Here is a 13,933-nt window from a genome sequence, read left to right on the forward strand (position 1 = left end):
TGTGTGGATAAAATGAGTTAATATATAAATAATGCTTACAACAGGGCCCAGCCCACAGTAAATGTCATATAAGCATTTGTTATAACCATAATGTTATTGGTATTATTTATAATAGTATCACATAAATATTCAATCTTGCTACTCTGTAAGTGTGGTCCTTATATAGAATAAGGTTCAAGACCGTCATCATGATCATTATCATCACCTTGGAACTTGTTAGAAATTCAAAATCTTGGGTCCTAGGTCAGTTCTACCGAATCAGGATCTGCATTCCCAAGTGCTTTAGATTTTGAGAAACATGTGACACAAAACACATATACATAAATATGGTGACATATGTTATATAGTACTTCCTAAACACTCAATTTCTACTTGATTCTTGCCTTCCTTTCTTCTAAAAAACAAATTTCTCTGTTAACTGGAAGGAATCCTTTTACTTCATAAGTAGAGGAGTTTGTAAAGCAGCTAGTATCTAATATCTGTATACTCAATGTAAGTTTGAATAGATACTGCTCTCTCTCTCACAATACATAACAACCTTAAGATTTTTGTATTTCAAAAGCAAACTTGTACTAAGCTTACGAGCATTAATCTTAAATTTGTTGGTATCTTAAACTTTCCAAGAATTCACTAACAACAAAAGATTCCTCAATGATATAAAATTCACTGCCTTCCTGATATTTTCTAGTCTGATAATACTGTTTCTCACTATTTTCACTATCATTCAGAAAAAAAGGTGGCAGTCTCGATCAGAGGAATCATACCAGTATCATGGACAAAACAGTAAGATAGCTACTACAGGGTAAACTTGTTTCTTGACTGCTGTCAGAACATTCTTCTGTAAGTAATTTTACTAACACATATATAATACTTAGTAATGTATGTTTAAGCATTTTATAAGGAGCACACTACCTGTAATTGCAACTTAAAATTCATTCCTAGTGGCAGAATTTCCCCACTCGCTTTCTAAGTGTCCAAAACGAAGCTCTTAATTCAAAAGAATACATAAAAATCTTTCTTCAAACTGTCAATTCAGATATATAATGATTCCTTCCAACAAGCAAAGCAGGGTGCTAGCCACTATGGGGGATAGAGGAGCCCAATACTAGCATTCCTATGACCTTAATACAAAGTAGAATATAATGAATAGCAGTAGAGAATCATGAGGCACAAAGCAGGGGCACACAGTGGTAAATTAGGACAATGTATTTTTATAATTCCATACATAAAGAGTATTTGCTACATGTTAAAGCAAGTAAGAAATCATCTAAATTTGGCATCATTTAAAAAAATATGTCCTCAGTTAATATAAAAAAAGAGTTAGAAAAATCAGGATTTCTCTATGAGTACAAAGTAGTGCCATGAAAACCAGTAGAGCTTTTTACCTAATGGCTGGAAACGAAAACTGAAAGAAAGGAGTATACCACAGAAGGACATGAATTATCTATCACTTGTAAAGTATTACCTTCACAATGGTTAAGACAAAAGATATACATTAAAAACCCTTATAGCACTAGTACCATAATTAAACTCTAGACAAAGATACTGACAGAATAAGTAGTAAAACATACACAAAGCATGGCAATATGGTAATTAAGTCTTTTTGTTCTCTTCAGTAACATGGGGAAAGAAAACCCCCCTCGTTCCACAGGATCACACAATCTGGCTCCCACCAGACAGACAAACTCATCTCAAAAAATGAGAGATATAGACCCCAAAATTTTCACTGTGCTTTTAAATGGTGAAACATACTCTACTTGAACAGGGTTTGGATTCAGCAGTTAACTGGGTAGGTAGAAGCACATCTGGAAGACAAAACGGAATTTGGCAGCTGGTGAACATAATGCATGGTTTCCATTTGACTGCTAGTATTCTCAGGGATTCGTTTCCATAGACAATTATTGAGCGCCAACTATATGAAGGAGCGGGAGGCAAAAACAAGAATAAGACAGGTCCTAGATTGGTCACTTGCTCTTTTGATAAACATTAAGAGAACACCACTAGAAAATATAACAGAAAGCAAGACAGAAAGGGGTATCTGCCCTCACAGTGCTTAGTCTACACAACAATTTAACTGGGAATAGCAAATATTTAACACATGGGTGAATTTACCAAATTAAGTAACACCTTAACCTTGGCTCTCCCCAACATCATTTCTCTTCCAATCCTTTCAAAAGAGAAGCTACTCAATTTCTTAGGCTCCTCCCATCCCGTGGCTGCCATCTTCCTGAATCTCTAATAATCTCTATTCCCTTCATTATCCCCCAAAATCTCCTTCTCTTTGGGGATTCCTCTAATCATATTCCAGTCACTCTTCCAAATCATATTCTTAAGGGTTTGTATCCCTAGCTCAGACACAGCTTTCCTCCTGTCATCACCCTAAGCTACTTCAATATTCATTGTAATAGTTGTTTCTTTCAACAACTTAAAAAGTTAGAAAATAAGGACAAGATGGCAGGAGAACAAAAGATATGTAGCAATGAAGCACTTAAGATGGCATGTCTACTAAATCTTTCACTCCATCTTCACTTCAGTCAGTCTCTTTTGGAAAACAAAAAACCAATGGCTCCCACCACCCACAGGATAAAACCCAAATTCCCTGTAATGTCTTCCTAAAACCTAATCCAGCCTACTTTACCACTCTCATTCCCCAAAAATGTATCTGAAGCCTTTTATAGTCCATCTACACTGATCTTACCTGACTATGCTCATGCTTACCTGCCTTTTTTATGTATGCCATTTTTTTGACTATCTTTTCCCTCTGTTCGTATGATGAACCTTTAATAATTCTTTAAGGCTCATCAAAAGTGACCTCCTCTTTCTACTTTGCCCTGAATTCCTCAAGCAAAATAATTCTTCTTCAAATCTGATTACCTCACTAAAACTGGAAGATTCTTGCTGACAGGCATAGTGTCTTAATTATTTTTTGGTAGATGAAACACAAGAGACTCAGTATCTGTGGGCTTCTGAAATGAATCTGTCTTTGCTAACAAAAATCTTATTCCTGAGTGTTTCTATCAATGTCCTTTTATAATTCACTGCAATTATTATTCTTATATTTTGTACTTAAATGCCATTAAAATAAAAACCACTACACTCATTCACATTTGCCTAGAAAGAAAGGAAAAGAACTAAAAAAGCTTTATTATAAATGCTAAGTCTATTAAGTAATTGGCTTAACAAAACAGTCCAAAGCTAACCAAGAATACCAACTTCATTTCCACATGCCATTAGTACCCTCACAGAAACACTTTAATTTACTGGTGAATAAACATAACATTTAAAATTCTGGCTCTTCTCTTTCTCCTTTCAAAAATGGGGAGAAAAATCAATATACTGCAGAAAAGTTTATATAGAGACATCATTTTTAGCAAATGAAACCCTATATACAAAAAATAAATAATAGGGTGTTATAAAAGATTTTTCAGTTTACCACACAAACAAAAAACCTCAAACAAGAAAGCCATTTAAAAATTCAAACTATTTTTTCTAAGCTTCAGTTTCTCTACCTGTCAAACAAAGTGCTTAGAATTGATCAGATGACTAGGCACAGATTCAAGTGCTTAAGTTCCCCAAAGGCAGGGACTTTTCATATAATGCAAATGATTATTATTAGACCAGTGCTTGGTACGTAAGAGGTCCTCAATAGGGAGTTTTCTAAATGAATGAAAAAAGTCAGCAGGATCAAGCTCCCTTATTCTGCCTTCCATCCAAAGTAAGAGAATATTTGAAGAACAGGATATATGGATATAAAGACTTCATTTTTTTTTCATTGTGTGGATATAAATCCACTTATTCAACAGTCTATTAGTGAACATTTATATAGTTTTCAGCCTTTTTTAGCATTTAAACAATACTACAGTAAATATCAGTATAAATACTTTTTATACGCATATTTAAACGTATCTATACGATGGATTCTTTTTTTTTTTTTAATCTTTCAAGTTTTTATTTAAAGTCCAGGTAGTTAACACGTATAGTGTAGTATTAGTTTCAGGAGTAGAATTTAGTGATTCAGCACTTACATATCACACTTACAAATAAAGTAATTCATCACTTACATATAACACACTTACATATAAAAGAAATACTTTTAAAACAATCACTGAAATCAATGTTCTTTTTATTAGGAAGAAGCTGTTTCTAGTAGAGCTAAAGTCAACATCGTTTTTGTTCAAACTTTCAAAGTACAAAAATTAGCTCATTTATGAGGCTACCATAGTATTATTCAATTACTAAAGAGAAATAATTTGGGTAAGAAAAGAAAATTAAGCATAAGGTGAATCTAAGAAACCTATTAAGCATCACAAAATTGGAATAAAGTTCTCTCCATATTAAAACCAAAGGAAGTTTCTCTCCCCTGATTTCAAGAAACAATTAAAGATGGAAATGTTTTTATGCTAAATACGTTTTATGGCACAGAAAAGGGCAACAGTAAACTTTAAAACTATTAATATTCCTAAGTCTTAAAAAAATAAAATTTTCAGAATACATAATCATTATATAACTTTAAAGCCCATTTAGGATAACAAAATCAATCCCAATTATTAATTTGAAGTCCAGAGAAGTCTAGTAATTTGTTCATGACTGTTAGTAGCAGAATTAGGCCTAAAGCCCAGTCCTCCCTACTTTCTACCCAGTACTTTTTCCACTACAGATACTTATAAATTATTTCATATTATTAAACATGAAGTGTTCAACAGTGGATACAAGAAGCAAAAGCAGGTCTTCAGTTACTTCACTATGAGCCTAAACACTTTCCATCAAGTTTAAATCCCAAACAGGAATCTTTTAAAAGATGACTCCAAAAAAATGAACAAGACCCTTAAGTATCTTACAATTTTGTCAGTTACACCTCAATAAAGCCAAAGGGTGGGAGATGGCTCCACCCTTAACTAACCCTACCCACAAGTAACAGAACTGATTAGCACTATGTTTAATTTTAAAATGGTCTTTAGCCATTAAACACACATACAAACACAGAGTCAAATGGTCATAAAAACCACAACTCTGAGGCGCCTGGGTGGCTCAGTGGGTTAAGCCTCTGCCTTCGGCTCGGGTCATGATCCCAGGGTCCTGGGATCGAGCCCCACATCGGGCTCCCTGCTCAGCGGGGAGCCTGCTTCTTCCTCTCTCTCTGCCTGCCTCTCTGCCTACCTGTGATCTCTGTCTGTCAAATAAATAAATAAAATCTTAAAAAAAAAAAAAAACACAACTCTGCTAAATAAATGTTGACATCATTTTATAACTTAAAGTTAGAGCTCAATCTGGTCATTTTTCAGTTTCCATTGCAATCCTTAAATATACCTAAAATGTTTTAATTCCTCAGGATTAAATTCCTCGTTTCTCTTTTCTGTGTGACTTCATCTATATGCTCACGATTCCCAAATTTACATTTCCACTTCAAATTTCTCAGAGAACTAGATTTGCATATTCAATTTCACCGGCAGCTTAAAATTAACCTGTTCAAGGGAGTTCCTTTCTCTACCCCATCCCTATATTAAAAAAACGGAAAACACCCTGTTGCCCAAGAACCAAACCTAGTCCTCTTGAATTCTTTCCTCTTCCTCATTCCCTACAACCAACCTATTAAGAAGTAACAATCTTTCTACATTCAAAGTATCCTGAGAATCTGTAATCTTCTATCCCCACTGTCACTACATTGGTATAAATCACCACTATTGCTCGCTCACCTGAATTACTGGATTATTCCTTCCTACTCTCCTCACTTCAACTCTTGGGCCCTCTAATTTATGCATCACACAACAACCCGAGTAATATTTTAAAGATCTGTATCAGATCATGTCACTGTCTTGTTTAAAATTCTTTTTTTTTTAAATATTTTATTTATTTATTTATTTGACAGGCAGAGATCACAAGTAGGCAGAGAGGCAGGCAGAGAGAGAGGAGGAAGCAGGCTTCCCGCTGAGCAGGGAGTCCAATGTGGGGCTCGATCCCAGGACCCTGGGATCATGACCCGAGCCGAAGGCAGTGGCTTTAACCCACAGAGCCACCCAGGCGCCCTCTTGTTTAAAATTCTTGAATGGCTTCCTAATGTACATGTAATTAAGTATGAAGCCCTTATACCAGGGCTTCAATGCCTCTCTTTCCAAACCTCATCTTGGTCCCATTTTTCCCCACTGCCAATACTTAATTCCCCATTCACAACAGGCTTTGTTTTCAATTTCTCTATTCCAGGGATTGGCAAAGGATGGTCTGCTGTCTTTTTAAAATAAAGTTGTACTGGAAAACCGCCACAGTCATTCATTACATATAGTCTATTGCTCCTCTGGTGCTAAAAGAGGAGTGTTGAGGAACTACCAACAGAATCTATGGCTCAGGAAACTAAAAACACTGACTATCTGGTCCTGCAAAGAAAAAACATTCTGCAGCCATCCCCTTTGCCTGGAACACTCTTCTCATGAGCACCTTCTCACTTTTCAAGTCCCCTCTTAGTCAGAGAGTCATTTCTTGGATATATAGTTTTCCTCTATCACTGTATCCTATTTCCTTCACCATGTTTTATAACTAAACATTTGTTTACTTGTTTAACTATTCTTTTTTTTTTAAAGATTTTATTTATTATTTATTTATTAGAGAGAGAAAGAGAGAGCATGAGCACAGGCAGACAGAGTGGCAGGCAGAGGCAGAGGGAGAAGCAGGCTCCCCGCCGAGCAAGGAGCCCGATGTGGGACTCGATCCCAGGACGCCGGGACCATGACCTGAGCCGAAGGCAGCCGCCCAACCAACTGAGCCACCCAGGCATCCCTTGTTTAACTATTCTATGACTGCAGGGATCAAATGCATTCCAACATATTTTTTATACCTAAGTCAGAGGCTGGCAAATAACATACTTCTGGATGTTGAATTATGTAATAAGAAGTCTTACATGGGTACTTTCGAGGCTTTGACAAAATGATCTATAATTTAAAAATCCTTAAAACTGGAAAGATCTTCTTCTCCAGTAAAACCATGCTTTTAAAGTTATTTAGAAACAAATGTTAAAGATAACCCTGTCAATTCTGAAATGTTTTCATATTTACCAAAATGAGGTTTTTTTTTTTTTTTCCTTATGGAGAGGCACAAAGGCCATATAATACTCCAAATTTTGCTTTGTGGTTTAGAGAAATTCACTGAATTCCTCTGGGTCTCAGTTTCCTCAAAGGGAACATTCTTCTAGAGATCGGAAGAATTTACTACCAAGTTAAAAGAAAAGCATTTAGCTTTTCTATGCCTGCTTCAATTTTGTGACTTACTTCTAAAGCCAACAATTAGCTACCTTAATCTCAGAGAAGTTCCTCCATTCATCCACCCTGATAGTTTATGCCACGCTGCTTTATCAAAGATGCTGCTCAGATATTTACTGTTCTCATCTTGCAACCAGGGTACTAGCAACAAACTCTGAGTAAAAATTGTATTTCATTTGAATCTTTCAACATGAAAAAATAGGTCCTGGCTGCCTATATACCACAGCACTAAAATGTTCACTTCAGTAGAAAGTAACTTTGCTTTAAAAAAAAAAAAAGTATTATTGCTTACGTAGTTTAGCAAAGTGCTAAAAGCATAGTGAACAAAGAAAAAACAAACAAACAAACAAAAGACCCCACCTGACTAGACCACACATTAAGGTTTTCAGAACCACAAAAAGGAATACATTCTGGGAGACTGAATACGGTTACTTTCATACCACAGAACCCTGAACCTGAACCAATTTCTCACCTTCTAGTCAGAAAGTGCACTGCATAAACAGGTAATATCAATTTTTATGCAAACTGTACTTCTGCACATTTGGTAGAAAAGACAGAGACTTCCTACATCAGAGCACATTTAGGCTATTATATAATGGCTCTGCCTGTCAGTTAACAAATTTCTTTGGGCCATGTCCCCTTCATAGAGTAGTACTGTATCTGTATGGTTATTAAACATTTTCATAAGACTAAGAATGAAATAAGATCTATGGAGAACACAAAAATGAAAGCAGATACTAGCAGAGGTTAAAAGATTTAATTCAACTGAAATAATAAAATTAACCATTAGATACACTGGTATTGGTATATTTCCTGGCCAGAAATTGATTAAACTGGTCAAATGATTTGTGAAAGAAACAAAAAATTAAAAAACATTTTCAGATGCTGGTGATGTATGACTAATGCCTATGCAACAGAAATAAAAAGAATTTAGTGTATACAATTTCTTTAGCACAATTAACTTGAATACATGTTCTCTGGAACATATTATAAGGAACTGCCTATATTTTGAAATAATAACAGCTAACCTGAGATATGGGATCACTTTAAGCAACTCACAAGTATGCCGAAGCTTTTACAGTTATAGAATTATTGGTCACATGACTTCAATTTCTACCTAACCATATTTCGGAGTCCAAAAAAATCACTTACACACTGACTTCCCACTCTGGTCTCCCCTCCTCTCTTCACTTTTTGGGTAAGCCAATTCTCAATACAGCATGTAACTACAGATGTTTTTTCTGCATCTACGCCCAAGCTGCAAAGCAAATTCTTCAAAACAAACAAAAAAGACAAATCACATATTCAGGCCAACTCCTTAGTATATTCCCAAGAAGGCCTACTCCAAGTCTCTTCATCTCATCTTCAGAAGATGCATGGCTTAAGTACTAGATTTGTAATAGTTTCAGAACTAAAGAATCTCAGGAGATATTACTACTAGCTCCTTCGTTTTAATTATAAATAAACCAAGAACTAGAATTAAAGGACTACAGCTTTACAAACACTGAGCCAATTTACTCAAAGCCTCTCCTACACCCTCAATTTCATTGAGTTTATTGCATCTTGATCCATTCATTATGCCTCAGGAGTAGATCTACAGAGGAGTCAAGGACTTAACCTGAAACCACACTGCCTGAATACTGTTACAGCTAGGCCGCTTACTACGTGCATCTCAACAAATCACTAATTCTCTGTGCCTTGGTTTCTCCACTTACAGAGAGAATAGTCATATCCTGCTCATTAGATTGTGACCACTAACACAGGTAAAAGCACTGGAACTGAACCTAGCACATACAAATGCTAAATAAGAGTAAGTTATGACCACTACCATCATTCACTATGGGACCGCTGCTAAATGAGAGCATGCCTCTATTCTACCTTTGCTTCTCTGTTCTCAAATCCGTACTCTCTCCATAACCAAGAACTCAGTTGCTTCAATCATCTCCCCTTCAAGAGCTTTAAGCAAAACTCTTGCACTCTACATTTCTTTCTTTTGATGTCAAGTTTCTTAATTTAGTCGTCTTCATTTCCCACACCTACATACCATAACTTGCTTTTGAAAATTCGTCCTCTGGCTTTAGGATTTTTTTCTCTGAACTCCAATACTACTTCCTCGGAGTACATGCTACCAGACATCCAATCTTCATCTTCAGTTTAAGTTTCTGCTCAAGCTCAAAATCTATCTCAAAACAAAGGATATTTCTAGCTGAGCATTTTATGATGATCTCACACTCAATTTCCCTCATATAAAATAATTTCTAAGGTATCTTCCAACTATAAAAATCTCCAATCTTATCTAAAACAGTATCTGTCACATCCTCTATCCATTCATGTCTAGCCTATCACTTTACTCAAAATTTCCAGCAAACATCCAGCAAACACCCAATTCTACATTTATATCATTTTCATCTTAATCTTCTTAAAATATTTTGTCACATTATCTTCCACTTAAAAACCTCCAATAAACCTCCACTGTTAAGCCCAAATTCCTTAGCTTGGCATTCAAGTTTTTCCTCCAATCTCTTCCCAAACCACCTTTATATTAGAATGCAGTAATCCCCATAAATTCTTATTTACCTCAATCAAACTCTATTTACCACCTAAGCGTATCCAATTTATTTCTGTATAATCACATGACATCTGCCATCCTGGAATGCCTTCCACATTATTCACTTATATCCCAAATGTCTCATGGCTTGGTTCAATTTGATACTTTCCCATTTAATCTTACAGCCCCGGATAATTTCTCCCTCATTTGAATTTCTAAGCCATTTATTGCCTATTGAATTCATTTGCCACTTAGTTATATAATGCCTCACACTGTTATCTAAATGTCTGCATCATCTCTCACATCACAGTACAAATAAGGGATATCATATCTCTTTGTACCCACTGTATATTCCTAGAAAGCTGTGCACAGTAGGCACTAAAGAAACTGTTGGTTGCATGAAGAACACAATCACCTTGCTTCATGAGATACTAGGTACCTCCTCATGTAATCCCATGTAAAAGAAAGAAATTATGGAAGGAATAGTAGAAATAGAAAGTAACTATTCTGTAACCACCACAGTAATAATGATTCATGCAAGAATCATCAATGGGTGCTAGAACCATCACATGAAAGTTTCTTGGGGAAAAGGATATTTATACAGTCTCAAAATATATCTGAACAAATTACTTATGAATTACAAAGGGAAAAAAGGTACCTTCACAGTGGAGAAATCTGGCGGACACCAAGTGATCAAAGTTAACATCACCAATAATGGGATAAACTGACATCATGTGCCTCCTGATGTGATGCACTGAGGACACAACATCACTTATGTATTATTCCTGCCAAAAATGCATAACCTGAAACTAGTCATCAGGAAACAATCAGACAAACCAAAAACCGAGGGACAATCTACAAAACAACTGACCTATACTCTTGAAAAATGTCAATGTGCTGAAAAGACAAGAAGCTCTGGAACTGAGTGTGTGATCCTGGATTGGATCCTGGATCAGAAAACAAACTGCTATAAAGGACATCACTGCTACACAGGACAACTGATGAATCTGAATATGGACTATATTAGATAACAGTATTATATTAATGTTAAACTGCCTGATTTCAAACATTAGTCTTCAGTTAAGTGAGATAATTTCCTTGTTCTTAGGAGAAACATTCCAAAGCATTTGAGGGTAAATGAATTTAAAACTTATTCTGATTCTTCAGCAATAATAGTAATATCAATAATAATAATAATAATAAGTATCAATAGAAAGATTAGCAAAAATGTGGCAAAATGTTAACTGGTGAATCTACAATACAAGAGATCATTGTACTATTTGGTACAACTTTTCCATTTTTTTTTCCAAATAAATTTTTAAAAAACGAACCCTAATACCACACAAAAACTTTGAGAAGTTTTTATTTACCTGTGGTAATTTTACATTTTATCTGACAATCTTAAAGCAAGACATACTTGCAATAGAAGAATTTGTTCTACATAAATATTTGAAAAAGTAAAAACATCTTTTTAGCACCAAAGAAATATTTATAATTTTAATAGCCCAACACTACTTTAACTTTAAAAAACAATTCACATTTACTATAAAACTCAGCTAAAATAATGTCAATTTCAACTGGTGTAAAGTCTTAGTATTTTTTTTAAACAATGTTGTTTTATTACACAGAGAAAGTAGAGAAAGATAAAATGGACTGACTGGTTAAGCATTTTAAGGAAAAAATAATGATCTCTAATTCATAAATTAATAAACAAGCATTCATAAACTAATGAAAGTCTGTTTCCTTAATTATGATTACAGAGAATGTATTTATTGTAAATCACAAACTTCACCTTCCCTCAATTATCAAAAATTGTGATTTTGCTGATCATAAGTTTTGAGTGAGGTTTTATACTACATTATAATACAACTATTAATTGATTACTATTTCTATAGGCTTCCTGGAGCCCTTAAAATTAGTATTTCTAGTCAAAGTATAATATAGTATATAAAGGATTTTCTAGATTCCATATAATTAGCAATAGTCCTTTAAAGTTGGATACCTTATTTATGAGATGTTCGGTAACAACTTCTCTTAGTCCAGTGTAGAGTTTTTCTCCATGTTTATGCAAAACCATTGTATAAGCATTTCTATAGAGCTCCTCAAAACTAAGACCACTGTTATTCTTACGCTGGATTTCTTGAATTGCATTTTTCAGAAGGTCCCAAATGCTGTTTACATATTTTTCATCCATGGTCATCTGTAATATCCAAGAGAGAAAAAGAGACAAAAAGAAACACCAATGGTTGAAAATCTGTATTTGTCCATATAGTAATTATCTTATTATATGCCTAAGATTATAAATCTGTATGACTTATAAGACTTATTGTTTTAACAATAATAAAGGGCTACATTTAAGAAGTTTTTAGAGATGACACAGCAATTTTTTAAAAATCCTTTAAGACCGCCCTCCTTTCTTATATGCATTAAACCCCTCCAATTTAAATGAAATCATAATCTCTGATGTTAATACTTGCTTTATTTAGCCAGAAGTGTAAAGCACACTTTTCCTTAGTTTATTTAGTAGAACACAAGCTCAGAGAGCTACTGAGACAGAGAGAGTTCCATGATTTTAAAAATAATATGGGGGGTGCCTGGGTGTCTCACTTCGTTAAGGCTCAGACTCTTGGTTTTGCTTAGGTCGTGATATCAGGATAGTGAGATAGAGCCCCACGATGGGCTCCACACTCAGCGCAGTCTTAAGTTTCTCTCTCCTGCTCCCTCTGCCCCCTCCCAGTCCTCCCTGCATGCACTCTTCCTAAAACAAATAAATCTTAGGAAAAAAAAAAATTGAGGACATGAACACTATCTTCTCCTGAAGATTTACAGAGCTCCTTAGCAAATTAAAGATTGGAAGAAGACCTGCAGTTAAAAACAAACAATCCTCCCACACACATTTTCTGTTTAACCTTATTTTCTTCCTTTCCCAGTTTAGATTCCAAGTCCATTATATGTAGCTACCTTGTATATACCTATGAATCACTTCCCCCTCTCCAGACCAAAATACTTGCTATTCTAAACCCCATCTACACACCTACTCTTCACATGCACCATGTGTAAATGAAAGTAAATGAATGACATATATACACCAATATTCAACATGTCTCAGTTTAAATTCATAATCACTAACCACCAAGTAGGCCCTGGGTGCAACCCCATAATCCTACATTCTAGACTGACTTTACACCATTTCCTCCAAACTCACTCTTGGATAATGACTTGCTTCCTGTTCCATTGAGAAAACAGAAACAACCTGAAGACATACTGTACAAACCCCAACCATATTCAGCAATCCATATGATTATGTATCAATATACTACTCTACTGTTCTTGAGCTCAAAGTATGAAGTTCTTATACTCAACGTATAAACAGGGACCATAAACATAGGCATCATCAAGGACTTACTAGAAATGCAGAATTTCAGGCTCCACCCCATGCCTACAGAACTATAATCTGCATTGTGACTCCAAGTGATACCTATACAGAATGAAGTTTAGTTCCATCCCAACTCATCTTTTCAAGGACCTCCCTTTATCAATCTCCCTTCTCAGCATCATCAGATTCTTTCCTCTCTGCTAGACAATTTCTATATACATTCAAAATCATCAATTTCCCATCTTAAAAACAAATCCTCACAAACCCATCATTTCTCCAGTACCATCCAAACTTGTCTTTTCCATTTACAAAATCACAAGACTTGAGACATTTCTACATTCACTATCTCCAAGTCTCATTTTTCTCATTGTATCTTGAATCTATTCCAATAAGTCTTTCATCTCTACGGTTTCAATGAAATTACCCAAGGAGGTCACCAGTGACTTCCATCCTGCAAAATCTAAATGGTCAGAGTCTTAGTTCTCATCATTCTTGACCTATCTGGCAGCAACTAAAAGAGCTGTTCACTCCTACTCCTCACTTGCCTTCCAAGCACTACAATCTTGTTTTTCTTCCCATTCCTCTAGTTTCTATTTGTCAGTCTGCTTACTAGTTCTTTCCCTCCCAGCAGCCTCCAAACTTGAACTTCTTTGTGTAGCCACAACTCAGTTTTCAGGTGAAGCTCATTTCATCTATGCTCATGGCTTAAGTTAACATCAATATTTATATACTGTGTTTGACCCTCTCCCCTTGATACCAGAG

The 13,933-nt window shown here is 35.3% G+C and overlaps 1 protein-coding gene across 2 annotated transcripts in view; it reads right to left on the minus strand.

The window, feature by feature from the left end:
• LOC111159804 (cullin 3) overlaps positions 1–13,933 on the minus strand; it is a 94,385-nt gene that overhangs the window by 62,336 nt on the left and 18,116 nt on the right. The window contains exon 2 of one of the 2 annotated variants that reach the window (XM_022522463.1): positions 11,798–11,995. The exons of the other annotated variant lie outside the window; for it this stretch is intronic. Within the exon in view, the coding sequence (XP_022378171.1) occupies positions 11,798–11,995 (198 nt within the window). The remainder of the gene's footprint in view (positions 1–11,797; positions 11,996–13,933) is intronic. 2 annotated transcript variants of the gene reach the window in all.

This window comes from Enhydra lutris, unplaced genomic scaffold (assembly GCF_002288905.1).
Source record: "Enhydra lutris kenyoni isolate GAN:26980312 unplaced genomic scaffold, ASM228890v2 scaffoldscaffold1, whole genome shotgun sequence".
In the NCBI taxonomy this organism is placed as follows: domain Eukaryota; kingdom Metazoa; phylum Chordata; class Mammalia; order Carnivora; family Mustelidae; genus Enhydra; species Enhydra lutris.